The sequence below is a fragment of the Panthera tigris genome, chromosome C2 (assembly GCF_018350195.1).
Source record: "Panthera tigris isolate Pti1 chromosome C2, P.tigris_Pti1_mat1.1, whole genome shotgun sequence".
Lineage (NCBI taxonomy): Eukaryota > Metazoa > Chordata > Mammalia > Carnivora > Felidae > Panthera > Panthera tigris.
Window position 1 is genome coordinate 34440619 of NC_056668.1, and position 16692 is coordinate 34457310.

At 33.9% G+C, this 16692-nt stretch overlaps 1 protein-coding gene across 3 annotated transcripts in view; it reads right to left on the reverse strand.

Annotated features, from left to right (window-relative positions):
- GBE1 (1,4-alpha-glucan branching enzyme 1) overlaps nucleotides 1-16692 on the reverse strand; it is a 280022-nt gene that overhangs the window by 221168 nt on the left and 42162 nt on the right. For all 3 annotated transcript variants that reach the window (XM_042957137.1, XM_042957135.1, XM_042957136.1), the window contains exon 2: nucleotides 5091-5260. In XM_042957137.1, coding sequence (XP_042813071.1) covers nucleotides 5091-5260 — 170 coding nt within the window. The remainder of the gene's footprint in view (nucleotides 1-5090; nucleotides 5261-16692) is intronic.

Below are 16692 nucleotides of genomic sequence, written 5' to 3' on the forward strand. Positions count from 1 at the left end.
TCGAACCTTTAAAGTAGTTTCTGGCTTGCCCAGAAATACTTTTTTGGGTGGTAAGACTCCAATCTTGATGAATGTCATTATACATCCACTGTCCTGGGCTGCTGCTGCAACTGCTTAAAAAGCTAGTTTGTAAAAAATGACTGAAAGGAAGAGAAATGATTGTTTCATTTTCTCTCAAATAAAGAAAAATACGTGTAATATATTTAAAGTGAAGTTGCTTTCCAAGTTTTAAAAATGTGGATAGTAAAAGCTAAATCCGCCTTGGTTTGGGCAAAACAGAGACTAAGTCATTTGACTCTTGCAAGAGTCAACTACCATTTGAAATTAGTAGTAATTTGTTTAATAAGAAAAAAAAGACCATTACAAATGGGAGAGGTTTTTTTCAGTCTCATCAATTAACATTTCTATTGCACTGAATAAGGTATAAAATGTTTTCACATTACAATCTAGTTAGTATCTACTGCAACCCAGTTTAAGCAGGTAAGACAAATATCACTTTATCCCCACTGAGCCAAAGGAAGAACCATGTTTCCAGAACTCAATTATAATTTCAAACTCTTTTTTTTTCCTCCATACCAATTCTGGGCAATTTCTTTCTTAAAGATCATCTGTATTTGACTATTTTAAGTAGTTGTACCTAAAATATCGTCAAATCAGTTGGCAAAAAAATACACCAGAAAAACAAATTATTTACCAGCAATTTTTTGAGCAAGACCAGAAAAGGAACGTATAATGTGGTACATTTCTAAAATGATCAGAAGAGGAGAAAAATTCATCATAGTATTTTGATTACAGATATAACTTTTCATAATACAGAATTTAAGTCTAGACATTAATTTTAAATTCTTCTGAAAAAATATCAAAAATGTCTAGTCATTCAGACAAAAACTAAATTAAAATTTTCCTTTTCAGGTCAATTTAACCATTAGTAGAAATAAGGTTTTTGTTGCTGGTGTCTGATGATCTTTTTATTATGTTATCTTTGGGGGCTGAGAGAAGAGGTAGGTACAGAAAAGCAATGTTTTAAATTACATTTACACTTTGGTGATAAAAATAGAAACAAAATTTGTTACTTTTTAAATCTCTGACAATAGGTAAAGAAGCAATTGGATTTTTTTAAGGTGATATTTCAAGTACATATACAGAAAGTTAAGCTGTGTTACATTACATGACAAAGTAAGGAACAGAATTCTAAAAAATGATCAGTGTTATTATGGTTAGAGATTAATTCTATAGGACCTTTTGAGTTTATTGCTTTTTAACCCATCACCTGATAAATAGAAGTACAGTCATGAATACGGTTAAATGTTTTTTAAGTGTTTTTAAATTTTTTCAAAACATTTTAATATGATCAGCAAACTACCAAGAACATTTTAATTAATCTTCATATGCATTTTTTAATAAAAAAAAGATACTGTAACTATTTAGCTAATTAATATACATTTTCTTTTCCTTTTGGTTTAGTACAAATTTATATATTAGAAGACATAACAGTAAAATTATCTAACCTATTTTTGATCCTGAGAAAAAGCTCAAAGAAAAATGACTTTCTTCTTGCTCAACTCTCCGAAAGAAAGAAAGAAAATGTAAATAGGAAAAAAAAATACATTGAATTCTTCATGTTAAAAAAAGGTATAGTTAGTTCAGTTATTTAAGGGTATATTTTCAGCTATGTTGTCATTATCATCAATATTCTGTGCTCTACACAGTCATATCAAATTAATGCTCACTACTCGCAGGTACATTTTTTTTCTCAAAGAAATATTCTTTAAGTGCATTATTAACCCCCAATTTTGGTTCTACTCTGAATTTTCCAACTTTCTTTAAAAAGTCAAAGCTCCTTAGTGAGAAAACGTTGAAATATGTATACAAAGACCCTGAGACTATAACTTTGGGCAGAAAAGCTATTCTTTCAAGTAGATAAGAAAATAGATCAGTCATTTAAATTTTCCCAGCATACTGTCTATTCCTATTTTCTTTTTTTTTAAGTTTCAAAAACATAAATATTAACATATATTATCATAAGAAAAGAGCAATAAAAATAAGTTTCCAAAAAAACTAAGTAATATATTACATAAAATGAAGAAAATCAATCTTGACAATTGAAAATAAGTTGAATTATTTGGGGTTTTGGCACTATGATCCTAAGAACAATGCGTATCAATGGTGTTATCTTTGATTCTATTCCTATTTTCAATCACAGTTTCACTTATATCAGCTTTCCCATCTCTCCAGTAAAAATAAATGCTCATTGATTAAATCTGATGTTCTTTGCACTCTTCTTGAACACTAAATAAATAAATATTGTTTGATAAAAATAATTCACCAAATGCTATCCCAAGGATATGGAGAAATTTTAAATTATGCGATACACCTTCACAAAGGGTAGGGTTTTCAAAAATCAACTTGAATTGGGAAAAAAAAAAAAAAAAAAACTTAACAGGACATTTTTACATTAAAACAGGAAGTAGGTAATTTTTAGTTTTCTGTTTACAAAATGTTTTCTTAATTATTCAACTTTTAATATATAAGCATTAAATTCTAAATAAACTTAAAATACAATTCTCCAAATGCACATATGGTCTGACTATATTGGTAAGGAACAATTTCCAATAAATCAGTCTTTATGATAGTTCCCAAAATCTAGTTTTCATATAGTTCCTTTCCCACGTTTTTGTATTTCCAAAACCTAATTAGTGGGTTTAATCATGAATATGTGGGAGGGGGTACCTGATGCAAGTGCCAAATTTTCACTGAGGTTCTTATAGTAGTTTTGGTATCTCTGTAAAAATTTAATTTTAACATTCTCAATCAATACTTCTCAATCTTATAAATGGCTGTAGAAAGAAGTAATGGAATAGAATGCCAAAAAGGGTCTTAACAATAAGTTAATATCTAAATGGTCTTTTAACAAAAAACTACTAGTCAAGGCATTTTTATAGGGTAAAACCATGTCTGTATATAAGAAAAAAAAATTAAGGACTATTTTAACAATAATTTAACTGAGAGAGGTCTCTTATCTCCAAAATATATTGCATGATTATCGTTAGGCGAACAAAACTAAACTGAGTCAGCAGATCACAGGGTCTTTCTCAAAACTTTCCATGAAGTTCTCAATAACTCTCAAGAAACAGGCAGCTTATATTATATAATTTGGGGAACTACAAGTTCTTAAACCTGTGTTTTATGATAGAGGAGCCAGCTAGTAGACACATGTGGCTATTGAGCACTTGAAACAAGGTTGGTGCAAATGGAAAGCTGAACTTTAAATATTATTTAATTTTAACTACTTTATTAAATTAAAATTTTAAAGCTATTACTCAACTCAGTTACTAGAACTTTTAATTATGTTTGAAAAAACCTGGGTATGTATTCTTAAATTGAAAATTTTATTAAAGGGGCACCCGCAGGGCTCAGTCAGTCAAGCGTCCAATTTTGATTCAGGTAAAGATTAGTGGGTTTGAGCTCCGCATTGGGCTCACTGCTGTCAGTGCAGAGCCTGCTTCAGATCTTTGGTTCCCCTCTCTGTCTCAGCCCCTCTCCTCCCTCCCTCCCTCCCTCCCTCCCTCCCTCCCTCCCTCTCTCTCTCTCTCTCCCTCCCTCCCTCTCAAAATATAATTTTTTTTTAAAAAAGTAAAGAAAATTTTATTAAGTCCAAATATAGATCAAATATTCCCAATGAAGAAATATCAGAGCTAAAAGAATACAGAAGAACAAAAATACCTCATTAACAAACTTTATATTGATTATATTAAAATATTTTGATATATGGGGCTAAATAAAATTTATCATTATTAGAATTCATTCAGTTGTCCTTCTCTTACTTTTTTAATATAGCTCCTAAAAGTTCTGAATTACATAAGTGGCTTACATTATATTTCTATCAAACAGTACTACTTTAGACAACATATATAAAGCCAAAAGTTTTTAAAAGTCAGCTTCTTTAAAGTATAATTTACATGCAATAAATTCACTCTTTTATGAGTACAGGTCTATAAATTTTGACAAATGTATGCAGTCATGTAACAAGCAGTACAATTAGGACATAAAGTATTTTCATCACCCCCAAGAAGTACCTTTATGCTCCTCTGTACTAAGCTCACAACTCCTACCTCCAAACCCTGACAACTCTGTTTTCTGTCCCTATGGCTTTCCCATTTCTAGAATGTCATATAAACAGAATATATAACATGTAGAGTTTTGAATCTGGTAAAATCAAGTTTTAAATACTCCAGCACTCACACGGAATTAAAGGATGATTATCATTCTGATACTTCCTTATATTAGGAACATTTTGCCAAGGCCTATTTTTCGTTATTCCACTTCCAGAACTGAGCTTTCTTTCTTGTCATTAATACAGTGATTTATTTATACTGCTAGAATAAAAGTGAAGAAATTGTATTATACTTATTTACATATAGGTCCCTCCTCCCACTAGACTGTAAACCAGAAGCCTGACTTCTAGCCCAGCTATGCTTTCCATAGGGTTAACTGTCTAATGAAATTAACAGCGCAAATAATAAGGTTGAGAGGTATTTGTTAATTAAAAAAAAACAAAACAAAACAAAACTGAGAGTGTATTATAAAAAAAAAGAAACCAAAAGGAATTCAGTGATGAAGTTAGCCCTCTATATTAGATGTCTACTTTTATTGAGGTCTCAAAAAAAGAATATTGGGCTCTAGAGGATCCAAGAACTACAATGCCAGCTAACCAGGTGCAAATGCTAGTGGAGATTTAACTTACACCACTATTTTTACCCAGATTGCTATTGATTTTGTGAGGGCTTGCTAACAAAGTTGAATAAATTTGGAGCAGTCTGCCTAGTACTGTTTTTCTCATAAACTCTGTTACTTCTGGTACATGATTTTCCAGAACATAAAAGTTTTTCAGAAACACATGGATTACATTACAGCAGAGATACCAGCACCACGTGGAAGCGAAGATTCCACAAAGTCTATGGTTCTATCTGAAGAGTCAGATACTTTTAATCATTAACTTTCATAGAGTTAAACATATGAACTAGAACAAATCTGTTTCAAGTAAATAAATAAAATAGTACAACTGACTTTAAATCTTTCGAAACACTTACTGAAGTCTCCAGTGAGAAAAACTCCTTCTGCTCCTGGGGCCCATTCTTTGCAGTACAAACCACCATCAGCACATCTGTGGACACCAAACGATTCATAACCTCTGGAAAACTTATCAATACCACCTTCGTTCTCTCCGATGTTGTTCAAAGTCTCATTAAACTTCTTATACCTTTAAAGAAGTGGAAAAGAAGGAAGTTAGAAAATAAAATTGTCTTCCAAGAAAGCTACAATAATTAAGCAAATGTGTTACTCTTATTCAGAAAAAGATTTAAAAAAAAGATATTAAAGAGGAATAACGTGAATAATTTCACTTATTGGTAGCGGTTACCTCAGAGGATAAAATCATTCTTATCTGAAATAAAATGAACGAATCTCACATTTTTGAAATAAATTCATGTATTTTGGTATAAGAGAGAAAATATGACTCTATATTCCATGAAATTTTAAAATCAACATTATAGCAACTTCTACGTCGAAAGAGGATAATGAAGGAAGATCCTTATACGTCTCTCTTCTAACGCCTAAGAAAATAAAAGTAGTCAAAAGCCAGCAAGATAAATAAAATGACCTTCCAGTAGGGTTTGGCACCCTTTTCCTGTTAAGGGGTAGATAGCAAATTGGTCCATTTTGCAATCACTTAACCATCTCTCTGAAGCATGAAAATTGCCGCAGACAATATGTAAATGAATGGGTATGGTGGTGCCAATAACATGTTATTTGTCAAGCAGTTATTGGCCAAATTTAGCCTGTGGGCTGTAGTTTGCTGAGCTCTGCCCTATAGTAACTAAGCATGGAAAGAACATACTACATCAGGTCAAACTGTAAAAGCTAGTGGCCACAAGAAGAAACCGAACATTCCTTCCCAAGCAGGACCAAGAAGAGTACATGCTGGTTCCTGACTCTCTCCCAGGTCCCAAGCCCATAAAGCTATACCAAAAACATGCTGTTATCTTCACTAACACCAACAAACCTAGGGAGAAGCTGGGACAAAACAGGTAAAACTGGAGAAGTGAAACATGTGGTAGGTACTTTCTGTCCGAAGTGAAGTCTCCAGAACAACGAACTGAGCAATTAATAAGCTTCTCTGCACTTCCCCAGACCCTGAGGGGTGAGCAATATAACCCCAGGAGGATGGCATGAATCCAGGTAGGGGATATACAAGGAATATACAGCATGAGAAGCTGATTAATAAAGGACACTCCAAGTGAGCTGAACAGAAAATGCATCTTTCCAAAGATTTGGAAATTCTTACAAGTATTTCACACTGTATTTCAATTTTAATTAAAAGTGAACTGAAAAAAAAAAAGAGAGAGAGAGAGAGGGAGAGATGGGGATTATATGATGAAACAATAGAATGAGAATAAAATGAGACTGTAGAGACCTAATGAAACAAAATAAGGAACAAAATCTATCATTGGAAAATAATCAGAATTGGTAAGAACCAAAATGCACACACGGTAAAAATGCAAATTATTCAATGAGTAACTAATTGGAAATTTATATAATTAAATAGAGAAGAAGACAAAGAAATGGAATAAATTAAAGACAAGCTAAGAGATACACAAAATCAACAAAAAATGATCTAAAGAAGGATAGCTAGTATAAGGACTCTGAAGAACAAAACCAAATAAAATGGATGCAAAAAATATAAAGCTGGAAAATTTTTCCTTAAGAATTAAATCTGCGTATCAAAAAGAGCATACTGTGTTTTAAGAAAAATTTGGAAAAAAAAGCACACAAACACACAAGTGCAACATCTCCCAATTTAAGCTATTGAAATTCAAAGGATAAACAAACAACTCTTCAGACAACCAGCTACAAAAAAGGAAGCAGAGGGAGGTTTTGGGTTTTGTTTCCTTCTATTTTGTTTTTTCCAAAGGAACATTACATTAAAGAGCAGAAGATAATGCCAAGCCCACACATTTCAGGGAAGGAAAGGGAGTAACCTAAGGGTATTAAAGGAGGCAAGTTCCTACTCACACCTAAGGAATTCTTTAAGTAGTGTCAAATTAAAAACTAATCTTAAATTTATGACACTAACGAACTATGGTTGAAGGAGGAAACAAAAACAAAACTAGGCAATTAAAAGATTAAACACACACACACAGAGGAATTAACTGTCATTGCAGCAGTGTTGCTGAACCGAGTCAGTAAATACAGAACGATGGCAAGGCGATTGTGCAAATGTGTGAATGTGATAACAAAAAAAAGAATCTCAAGGGATAAAATAAGTTTTATTATAAAAACAAAAAAAAAACCAAAAAAAAACAAAAACAAAACGAGTGAAAAGAAAATGGAAGAAAATACAGGAGTAGTCGGACCCCCATTTTAAAAGAGTAATTGATCACTAAAATTAAGGTTGTCTTCATTATAATTTTTAATCTCATTTTAAAAAGATTTTTAATGTTTATTTATTTTTAAGAAAGAGAGAGACAGAGTGTGAGCAGGGAAAGGGCAGAGAGAGAGGGAGACACAGAATCCATAGCAGGCTCCAGGCTCTGAGCTGTCAGCACAGAGTCGGATGCGGGCCTCAAACCCAGACCCCAAGATCATGACCTGCGCTAAAGTCAGATGCTTACCCGACTGAAGCACCCTGCCACCCACTGGCCACTCTTTATTTTTATTCAAGTATAATTAACACACAGTGTTATACTAGCTTCAAATGTGTAATACAATCATTCAACAATTCTATACATTACTCCGTGTCCATCACAATAAGTGTACTCTTAAACCCCTTTACTTTACCCATTCCCCGCAACTACCTCTCTGGCAGCCACCAGTTTTTCTCTATATTTAAGAGTCTTTTTATTTGTCTCTTTTCTTCTTTATTCATGTGTTTCTTAAATTCCACATAGGAGTAAAATCATATGGCATTTGTCTTTCCCCGACTCACTTATTTCACTTAGCATTCTAGGTCTCTCCATGTTGTTACAAATGGCAAGATCTCACTCTTTTGTACGGCTGAGTCATGTAATATACATATACATATATATGCATAAATGTGTGTGTGTGTGTGTGTGTATATACATACATAAAATGATATACATATATCACTTTTTATGTATCCACTCAACTATCAAAGGACATTTGGGTTGGATCCAGACCTTGGCTTTTGTAAATAATGCTGTAATAAACATAGGGGTGCATATATCTTTTTGAATTAGTGTTTTCATTTCCCTTGGGTAAATAGCCAGTGGTAGAATTACTGGGTCATATGTAACCCTACTTTTAATTTTTTTGGGGAAAACTCCATACTGTTTTCCGCAGTGGCTGCACCAGCTGCATTCCCACCAAAAGTGTATAAAGGTTTCTTTTTCTCCACCCCTCACCAACACCTGTTCTTTCTTGTTTTTTGTTTTTAGCCATTCTAACAGGTATGAGCCTTTCTGACAGGTATGACAGGTATCTTATTGAGGTTATGTTTTTCATTTCCCTGAAAAGTGATGCTGAGCATCTTTTCATGTGTTTGTTGGCTATCTGTATGCCATCTTTGGAAAAATGTCCATCCAGGTCCTCCACCTGTTTTTAAATTGCATGTATTTCTTCAGTGTTAAATTGTAGAAGTTCTGCATATATTTTGGTTATTAATCCCTTATCAAATATATCATTTGAAATTCTCTTCTCCAACTCAGGAGGGTTGCCTTATTGTTTTGTTGATGGTTTCCTCTGTTGTGCAAAAGGCTTCTATTTTGGTATAGTCCCAATAGTTTAATTAGGTTTTTGTTACCCTTGCCTGAGAAGACAATATTTAGAAAAATGTTTCCATAGCCAATGTCAAAGAAATTACTGCCTATGCTTTCTTCTAGAAATTTAAGGTTTTAGGTCTCACATTTAAGCCTTTAATCCATTTTGAATTTATTTTTGTGTATGCTATAGAAAAGTGGTCCAATCTGATTATTTGAATGTAGCTGCCCAGTTTTCCCAACACCATTTGTTGAAGAGACTTTTTCCTACTGTATATTCTTGCCTCCCTTGTCATAGATTAATTGACAGTAAAAGTGTGGCTATACTTCTGGGCTCTGTATACTGTTCCACTGATCTGTGTCTATTTTTGTGTCAGCACCATACTGTTTTGATTACTACAGTTTTATCTTGAAATCTGGGATTGTGAAACCTCCAGTTTTGTTTTCCCTTTTCAGGACTGCTTTGGCTATTTGGAGTATTTGTGGTTTATACAAATTTTAGGATTATTTGTTCTAGTTCTGTGAAAAACGTTGTTGGTATTTTCACCAACAACATCTTGGAATGTTGTTTCACCAACAACATTGGATGTTTTCACCAACAACATCTTGGGATCAGGGATTGCATCTGTAGATTGCTTTGGATAGTACAGACATTTGAACACTACTGGTTCTCCCAATCCATCAGCACAGAATATCTTTCCATTTTTTTCTGTCACCTTCAATTTGTTTCATCAATGTTTTATAGTTTTCAGAGTACAGGTTTTCACCTCCTTGGTTACATTTATCCTTTAGGTATTTTCTTTTCTTTTCTTTTTTTTTTTTTTGGTACACCTGTAAATAATTTAATCCCTTTGTTGGCCTTAGATGTGAACTCCAGAAAATAACATTTTTGAGTATAAAGACATTGTATATAAATTTCACCCCTTTCTTTCATTTCACTTCAGTTTGTTTCAAATAATTTAACTTAAATTTAACATATGTTTTTCTCATGTTTCATTATATTATTTCTAGCTATCAAGATATTTCTGTTCTCCTACATACACATAAGCATATAAAAATATCAGGAATAATGGTCTCCAAATATTAGTGACAACTTTTTTCACATGGTTTCTTTTTACTTTCTCCCTTGCATTGTTCCAATCGTTTATAACAAATGAGCAACATTTAAATAAAAACAAATGAATTTTTTTTCTGAAACTCTATAATCTTTACATCATTAAAACATCTACATAATTCTATATAATATTCCTTAGGAATTTTACTTGCATGTACAACTATGTTTATAAAATTGTGGGAATTGAAATTATTTGAAATAGATATATGGAACAAAATCAAGTCCCTGAAATAGCCTTTGGGATATGTAGAAATTAAACATCTAATGAAAGAGTATTTCAAACCAGTAATGAAAGGATCTCTTATCTAATAAAATATTGGAACCTATAATCATTTTTAAAAAGAGGATCTCTGAAACCAAAATAACTTCAAGAGAAATCATGGTTATAAACATTAAATTAAAAACAAATAATACCAGTAGTTCAGAGAAAAAATTACAAATGTCCCAATAAACATATGAAAAGATGTTCAAATTCATATATAACTAAAGAAGTACAAATCCTGACTTAAAAATTGTACTTTCTACCTAAAAAAAAAAAAAATCAGTAAACATGATAGTCTGTGTGAACAGAGTACAGTGCAGAAAAACATTCTCAAATATGGTTTGGTGGGATATAAATTAGAGAACTATATGGCATCACCTATGAAAATTTCAAAATCACTGAGTAATTCCAGTTTTATGAATTTACCCTATGGATAAATAGAACAAGGAAGCAATGACATCTATGGTGTACAATGATGATAATTATAGCACTATTTATGACACAAAACCATGGAAAATACCCTACCAGATCAACAATTGGGAGACTAGTTGAATAAATTGTGGGACTTCCAAACAAAAAATTACACAAGAGTTACAAAGAAGAATGAGGTAGAGAGAAATGGGCTGATAGGCAAAGGTGCCAAAAATGTACTGTTTAGGGAAAGAAGTTATAGAACAATATTCTGAAACGCAGTTATTTGCATAAAGAAAATATAGATCTAGCTACAGGGCCTGTTCCTCAGCTCCAGGGGTTGGGGAGAGGCCTTAAGCCTTCCTAACACCACCATAGTAACCACATTTGCCTCAATGACAGAAGTATGCCACATAATCTGATCAGTGGACTGAAGTGGCCTATAGGAGTGGTAGGTGTGGGTGGAATATTTTATATATGACCCCAAATTATATTGTTAACTGAAGTAAATTTGACACAATATTACATTAGTTTCAGGCATACAACGTAGCAATCAGACAGGTCTATGTCATACTATGCTTACCATAAATGTAGCTATCATCTGTCACCATAAAACACTATTGCAATACCACTGACTATATTGCTTATGCTGTAACTTTTATTCCATAACTGGAAGCCTGTACTTCTCACTCCCCTCCATCCATTTTTCTCATCCTACTACTCCTCTCTCCTCTGGCAACCACCAGTTTGTTCTCTGGATTTATGTGTCTGTTTCTGCTTTTTGTTTGTGCATTTGTTTTTTAGCTTCCACATATAAATGAAATCATATGGTATTTGTCTTTTTCTGACTTATTTCACTTAGCTAATACCCTGTAGGTCTATCCATGTTGTAAAGGGCAAGATCTCATCCCTTTTCATGACTAAGTAATATTCCAATGTGTATGTGTATACACAGCACCTCTTCCTTATTCATTTATCTACTGATGGACAATTAGCTTGCTTCCATACCTTAGCTAGTGTAAATAATACTGCAGTAAACATAGGGTACATATCTTTGAATCAGTCTTTTTGTTTTCTTTGGGTAAATATCCAGTAGTGGAATTATTAAGTTGTATGGTATTTCTATTTTTAATTTTTTGAGGAGCCTCATTACTGTTTTCCACAGTGGCTGCACCAATTTGCATTCCCACCAACACTACACAAGGGTTACTTTTTCTCCACATCCTTGTCAACATTTGTTATCTGTATTTTTGATACTAGACATTCTGACAGGTGTAAGATGATATCTTATGGTTTTGATTTGCATTTCCCTGATGATGAGTGACATTGAGCATCTTTTCATATGTCTGTTGGCTATCCATATATCTTCTTCAGAAAAATTTCTATTCAGGTCCTCTGCCCATTTTTTAATCATTTATATGGGGATTTTTGGTGTCGAGTTGCCCTTCTGTATCGTATATATACTTAACACACTCAAATACACACACACACATGCACACACACACACGTACATGTGCATGCACACACGTCCATGGTTTTATAAATATAAAAATTATATTTAATCCGTGATTTGAAACAAATCAGCTTTTAACAAAATGGCATAAGCCCCATCTTACTGACGCCCTTACCCCAGGGGACACAAACTGAACCTCCCTCAGAAACCAGATAGGTATCACATACATGAGGAGTTGCCCCACATAAGAAACATGAAAGCTCAATCCTGATGAGAAAAAATGAAGTTCGCCTTAGAGTACGGAAAACAAAGCAGAAAGGAACTCTGGTGAGATAGTGACTACAAACCCCACTGAAAAACAAAACCTTCTATTTAGTAGCTACAGCCTATTGTTACCATGCATGATTTGCCAGACCAAATAATTGTTCAGGGACCAATAAAAAAAAAAGAGACAGATTTTTCTATGAACTCTCCCTAATTTAAATATTGGCAATGTTTCAAAACTCCTTAAAATACTGACCTGTACAAAACAAACAAACAAACAAATAAACAAGGAAACAAACAAACTAGGTCTATAGATATGATGAGGTACCAGTATGCAAACTCATATTCTTTAAGTCCTGTGAGAAAATGTGTGTGGTGGGGCGGGGGGGGGGGGGGGGGGGGGGGGGTGTTGTTGTTGTTTGTTTTGTTTTTGGTTCTTACAAACATCATTCAGCCATCATTCTTGGTGTATGAAAATTCTAATCCATATTAAACCACACAGTGACGACGTTCAATAAAATGGTCAAACAATTAAGGAGCAATCAACAAAATTAATTTGGAAAATTACTGATTAAAAAAAGACACAAACTTGGGGGGGGGGGTTAAATAAATGTGGTAATAATTTTCTTGTTAATGTGAGTCAAATCTCTTAAAAACACACTTTAGATTTATTTAAGGTTTAAGTTTAAAAAATCATTCCTACGAACTTTCATAAGATATGTACAAATGTCCCATTTATTAAAAATTCAACAGAAACAGGATTATAGCGTAATATTACTTTAACTAAATATCTTGACTTCCCTCAAGGTCAGCCCTATAGCTTCTGATACAGAAATACACATTCCACTTTGAAATCGCTGCAGCTCAAAAAAGAAAATGCCTGAGGATACAGCAGACTCATCATACCCGTGCCCTCTGCTACTACACTCATCTCTCTTAATATTTTGCTTGAATTTATAGGATATTTAAAAACTAGGTCAAATTCTTAGTAACCAAAGAACATAAAATAAAGTTAGTATAGCAACTAGCATTCTGTACAGATATAAAATGCTATAAATATCATCAGATTTGATCTCTACATTGATGTTTTTAATGCTTTTTACAAAGGAAGAAACGGAGGCACAGATAAATATGTAGTTGTCCAAGGTCAAGAATGTAACAAGCAATAGAGATGAAATATCATTCATCGCAAAAGGTATACTTAGTAAGAAGACAACAATCTTAAGCTAAGTGTCACATTTTCTTTTTAAAAGAAGTCCTTAAAGTTTCATTCATAAGACTTTTTTTTTTTTTTTTTTTTTTTAATTAAGAGAATCAGCTTAGTCTCTAGAAACAAAGACTAGGTTATATCCAAACCCTGTTACATACCTTGAACAAGTCACCTAACCTCCCTTTTCCTTAATTTCTTTGCGTTAAATTGAGGAAAGGAAACAATGAAATCGCACTGGGAGCCATCCTCACAGTACCCAGAAAGTGCTCAGTAATTGTTGGTTGCAAATTTTCTCCACCTCAGTGAGGGGCAATGCTGTAGGAAACTTTTTAATTTATCTTTTTTTTTTTTTTTTATTGACAGCACTTGTTTACATTTTAATATACATGTTAATTATTAGAAAACATTAAGGATTTTTCCCTCATATTCTAAAAGTGTTTGAGAATCTTCACCATCTTTTTACTGCTATGAAAAATTACAAATACAGGCATACTACTAACATATAACACACACTAAGTACTCCATATGGACTTGAATACATGGATTATGGAAAGTCTGGGAAAAAAAATAAGTAGGTTGGATTGACTAGCGGTGCGGAGGGGAAGAGTTATTTTACAGAAGTAGCAAGAGATACATTTAGAAAAAAAAAAAAATGAAACAAACTGAAATCTTTGCTCTATTGGAAGATAGTTCATCCTAGACCAGTACTGAATTTCTAATTTCAAGCAGAGTTGTGAACATAAGAGATAAGTCAAGGGAGATGGATTGTACCTTATCTAGAAATGTCTAGGATGTAGAATCCTTTCTCACGTGTTTCTGAGTGGTCCTGAAACCTAAGGAACCCAGGGGGGGGAATTCGTTCCCAGCTAGCTTAATTTTCAAGATTTTAGATTGTTGTTTGTTTCCTAGAGGAGACATGGATTAGAGGCAAGAAAAAGCACAGAAGTAAAAGCTCAAGAGGTATTTTTTATTTTTTTTATTTATTTATTCTTTTAATTTTTTTTTTTTTAATGCTTATTTATTTTTGAGACAGAGAGAGACAGAGCATGAATGGGGGAGGGTCAGAGAGAGAGGGAGACACAGAATCAGAAGCAGGCTCCAGGCTCCCAGCTGTCAGCACAGAGCCCCACGTGGGGCTCAAACTCACTGCGAGATCATGACCTGAGCCGAAGTCAGACGCTCAACTGACTGGGCCACCCAGGCGCCCCCAAGAGGTATTTTTTAAAAAAAATTTTTAATGTTTTATTTATTTTTGACACAGAGAGAGACAGAGAATGAGCATGGTAGGGGGAGAGAGAGAGGGAGACACAGAATCCGAAGAAGGCTCCAGGCTCTGAGCTGTCAGCACAGAGCCAGACGCAGGGCTCAAACTCACAAACCACGAGATCATGACCTGAGCCAAAGTCGGACGCTCAACCGACTGAGCCACCCAGGTGCCCCATCAAGAGGTATTTTTAATAGCTAAAAAGAGGAAAAAATAAGGTTAAAAGAGGGAAGGATGGGATTTTTGAAAGAGAAAAAAATAGCTTCTTGAATCAGCCTTTAAGAAGACTTCAAAGTATTTGGTAGAAACTTCCTTCTCTGGTGAAAACTACCCAGAATATGCAAAATTGTCCATATATTAAAACTATCATATGAATATTCAGGCATCTGAGACTTTAAAGCGAAGAGTTTATGTCTCTTAATCAAGGATAAAAATTCCACAGCCACAAAAAACACAATGTTTTTCCTACAGAATAAAAATCTTTATTGTGTGCTAACAATCCAGTTACATAAAACAAAATCCTTCCCTTTAGAAGTCCATCAATCCAATGGAAGAGTGTTTGACTCATGACAGGACTGGGCTGGGATAAACAGGCACTGACAGAAGAATAAGAAAGACAACAGAAGGAACTTGTAGAAAAGGAGGGTAGAGAAGGCTTTAGGGAGTAGCTGGCATTGATGCTGTATCTTCAAAGAGAAGTAGTATATTCTGAAAGCCAGAGACTGACAGAGAAGGACATTACATGTGTAAGAACTAGGAAGTCCTTGCTGATATGACGACTAATAGCTGAGTGCAGCCAGAGTGACAGAATGGGAAGGGATCTAGTGGCCAATCAGGATGGAAAAGACAGTTTTCAGCTAGACAATAAAATAAAAACCATTGAAGACTTTACAAAGGAGATAACTGATACGATCAAACACAGGTTTTAAAGGGAGGAGTTTCAAGGATGAATTTTGGTAGGCAGAGTCCATAGGTTCACGAAATCTTTATTAAATAGACTCAATATTAAAGGCACAGGGATTTGTAGACTCTTCTGTTATACAAGACTGCTCAATGAAAAGAATTTTAAAATTGGTATTATACTACATGTGGTTTCTTATTTTTAAATGTTGTTCCTTATTTTTAAATGTTTAAAATGTCATTGGTCAACAAATGTGTAAATTTCCAAACACTTCCATTTAAAATCTCAGTCACACTCATAGGGCACCTGGTGGCTCAGTCAGTTAAGTGTGTGACTCTTGATTTCAGCTCAGGTCATGATCTCACAGTTCATGAGTTCAAGCCCAGCATCAGGCTCTGCCTTGACAGTGCAGAGGCTGCTTAGGATTCTGTCTCTCTCTTCCTCTGTCTCTGCCCCTCCCCTGCTCATCTGCTCACTCCCTCTCTCTCAAAATAAATAAAATTTTAAAATTAAAAAAAATAAAATCTCAGTCATATTTCCAAGCTCCATCCAATTTAGTGTATGTTCAACTTCATCTATCAGGAAACACTAGATGATGTTTAAGTAAAGGGGAGGAACAAGGAGTGGTGAAATCCATCTATTTATTCCATATGTATAACTGAACATCTAGTATATATCCAGTGCTATGCTAGTCACTACAAACACAGAGATGAAAGACATCACAAAGCCCATGACTTTAAGACATTATTTGGTATGTGTGTATGAAAAGAGCAAAGCAAAAAACAAAGGGTGAGAAAGCATCACATAAGGCACTATTAAAGGCTTATAACCAGATAACAAAAGTAGCTAGAATATAAATTCCACAAAGACAGGGAAAATTATGTTTTGCATAATGATGTAACCGAGCCCCTAAAATATTAGCACGTAGTAAGCACTCAATGAACAAATTATTTAGTGAGCACTTATTACTTGTCAGACTGTAGCTAAGCAATGGTGGCACGATGGTTAGATTTAGGTTTAATATTAGAATTATTATGCT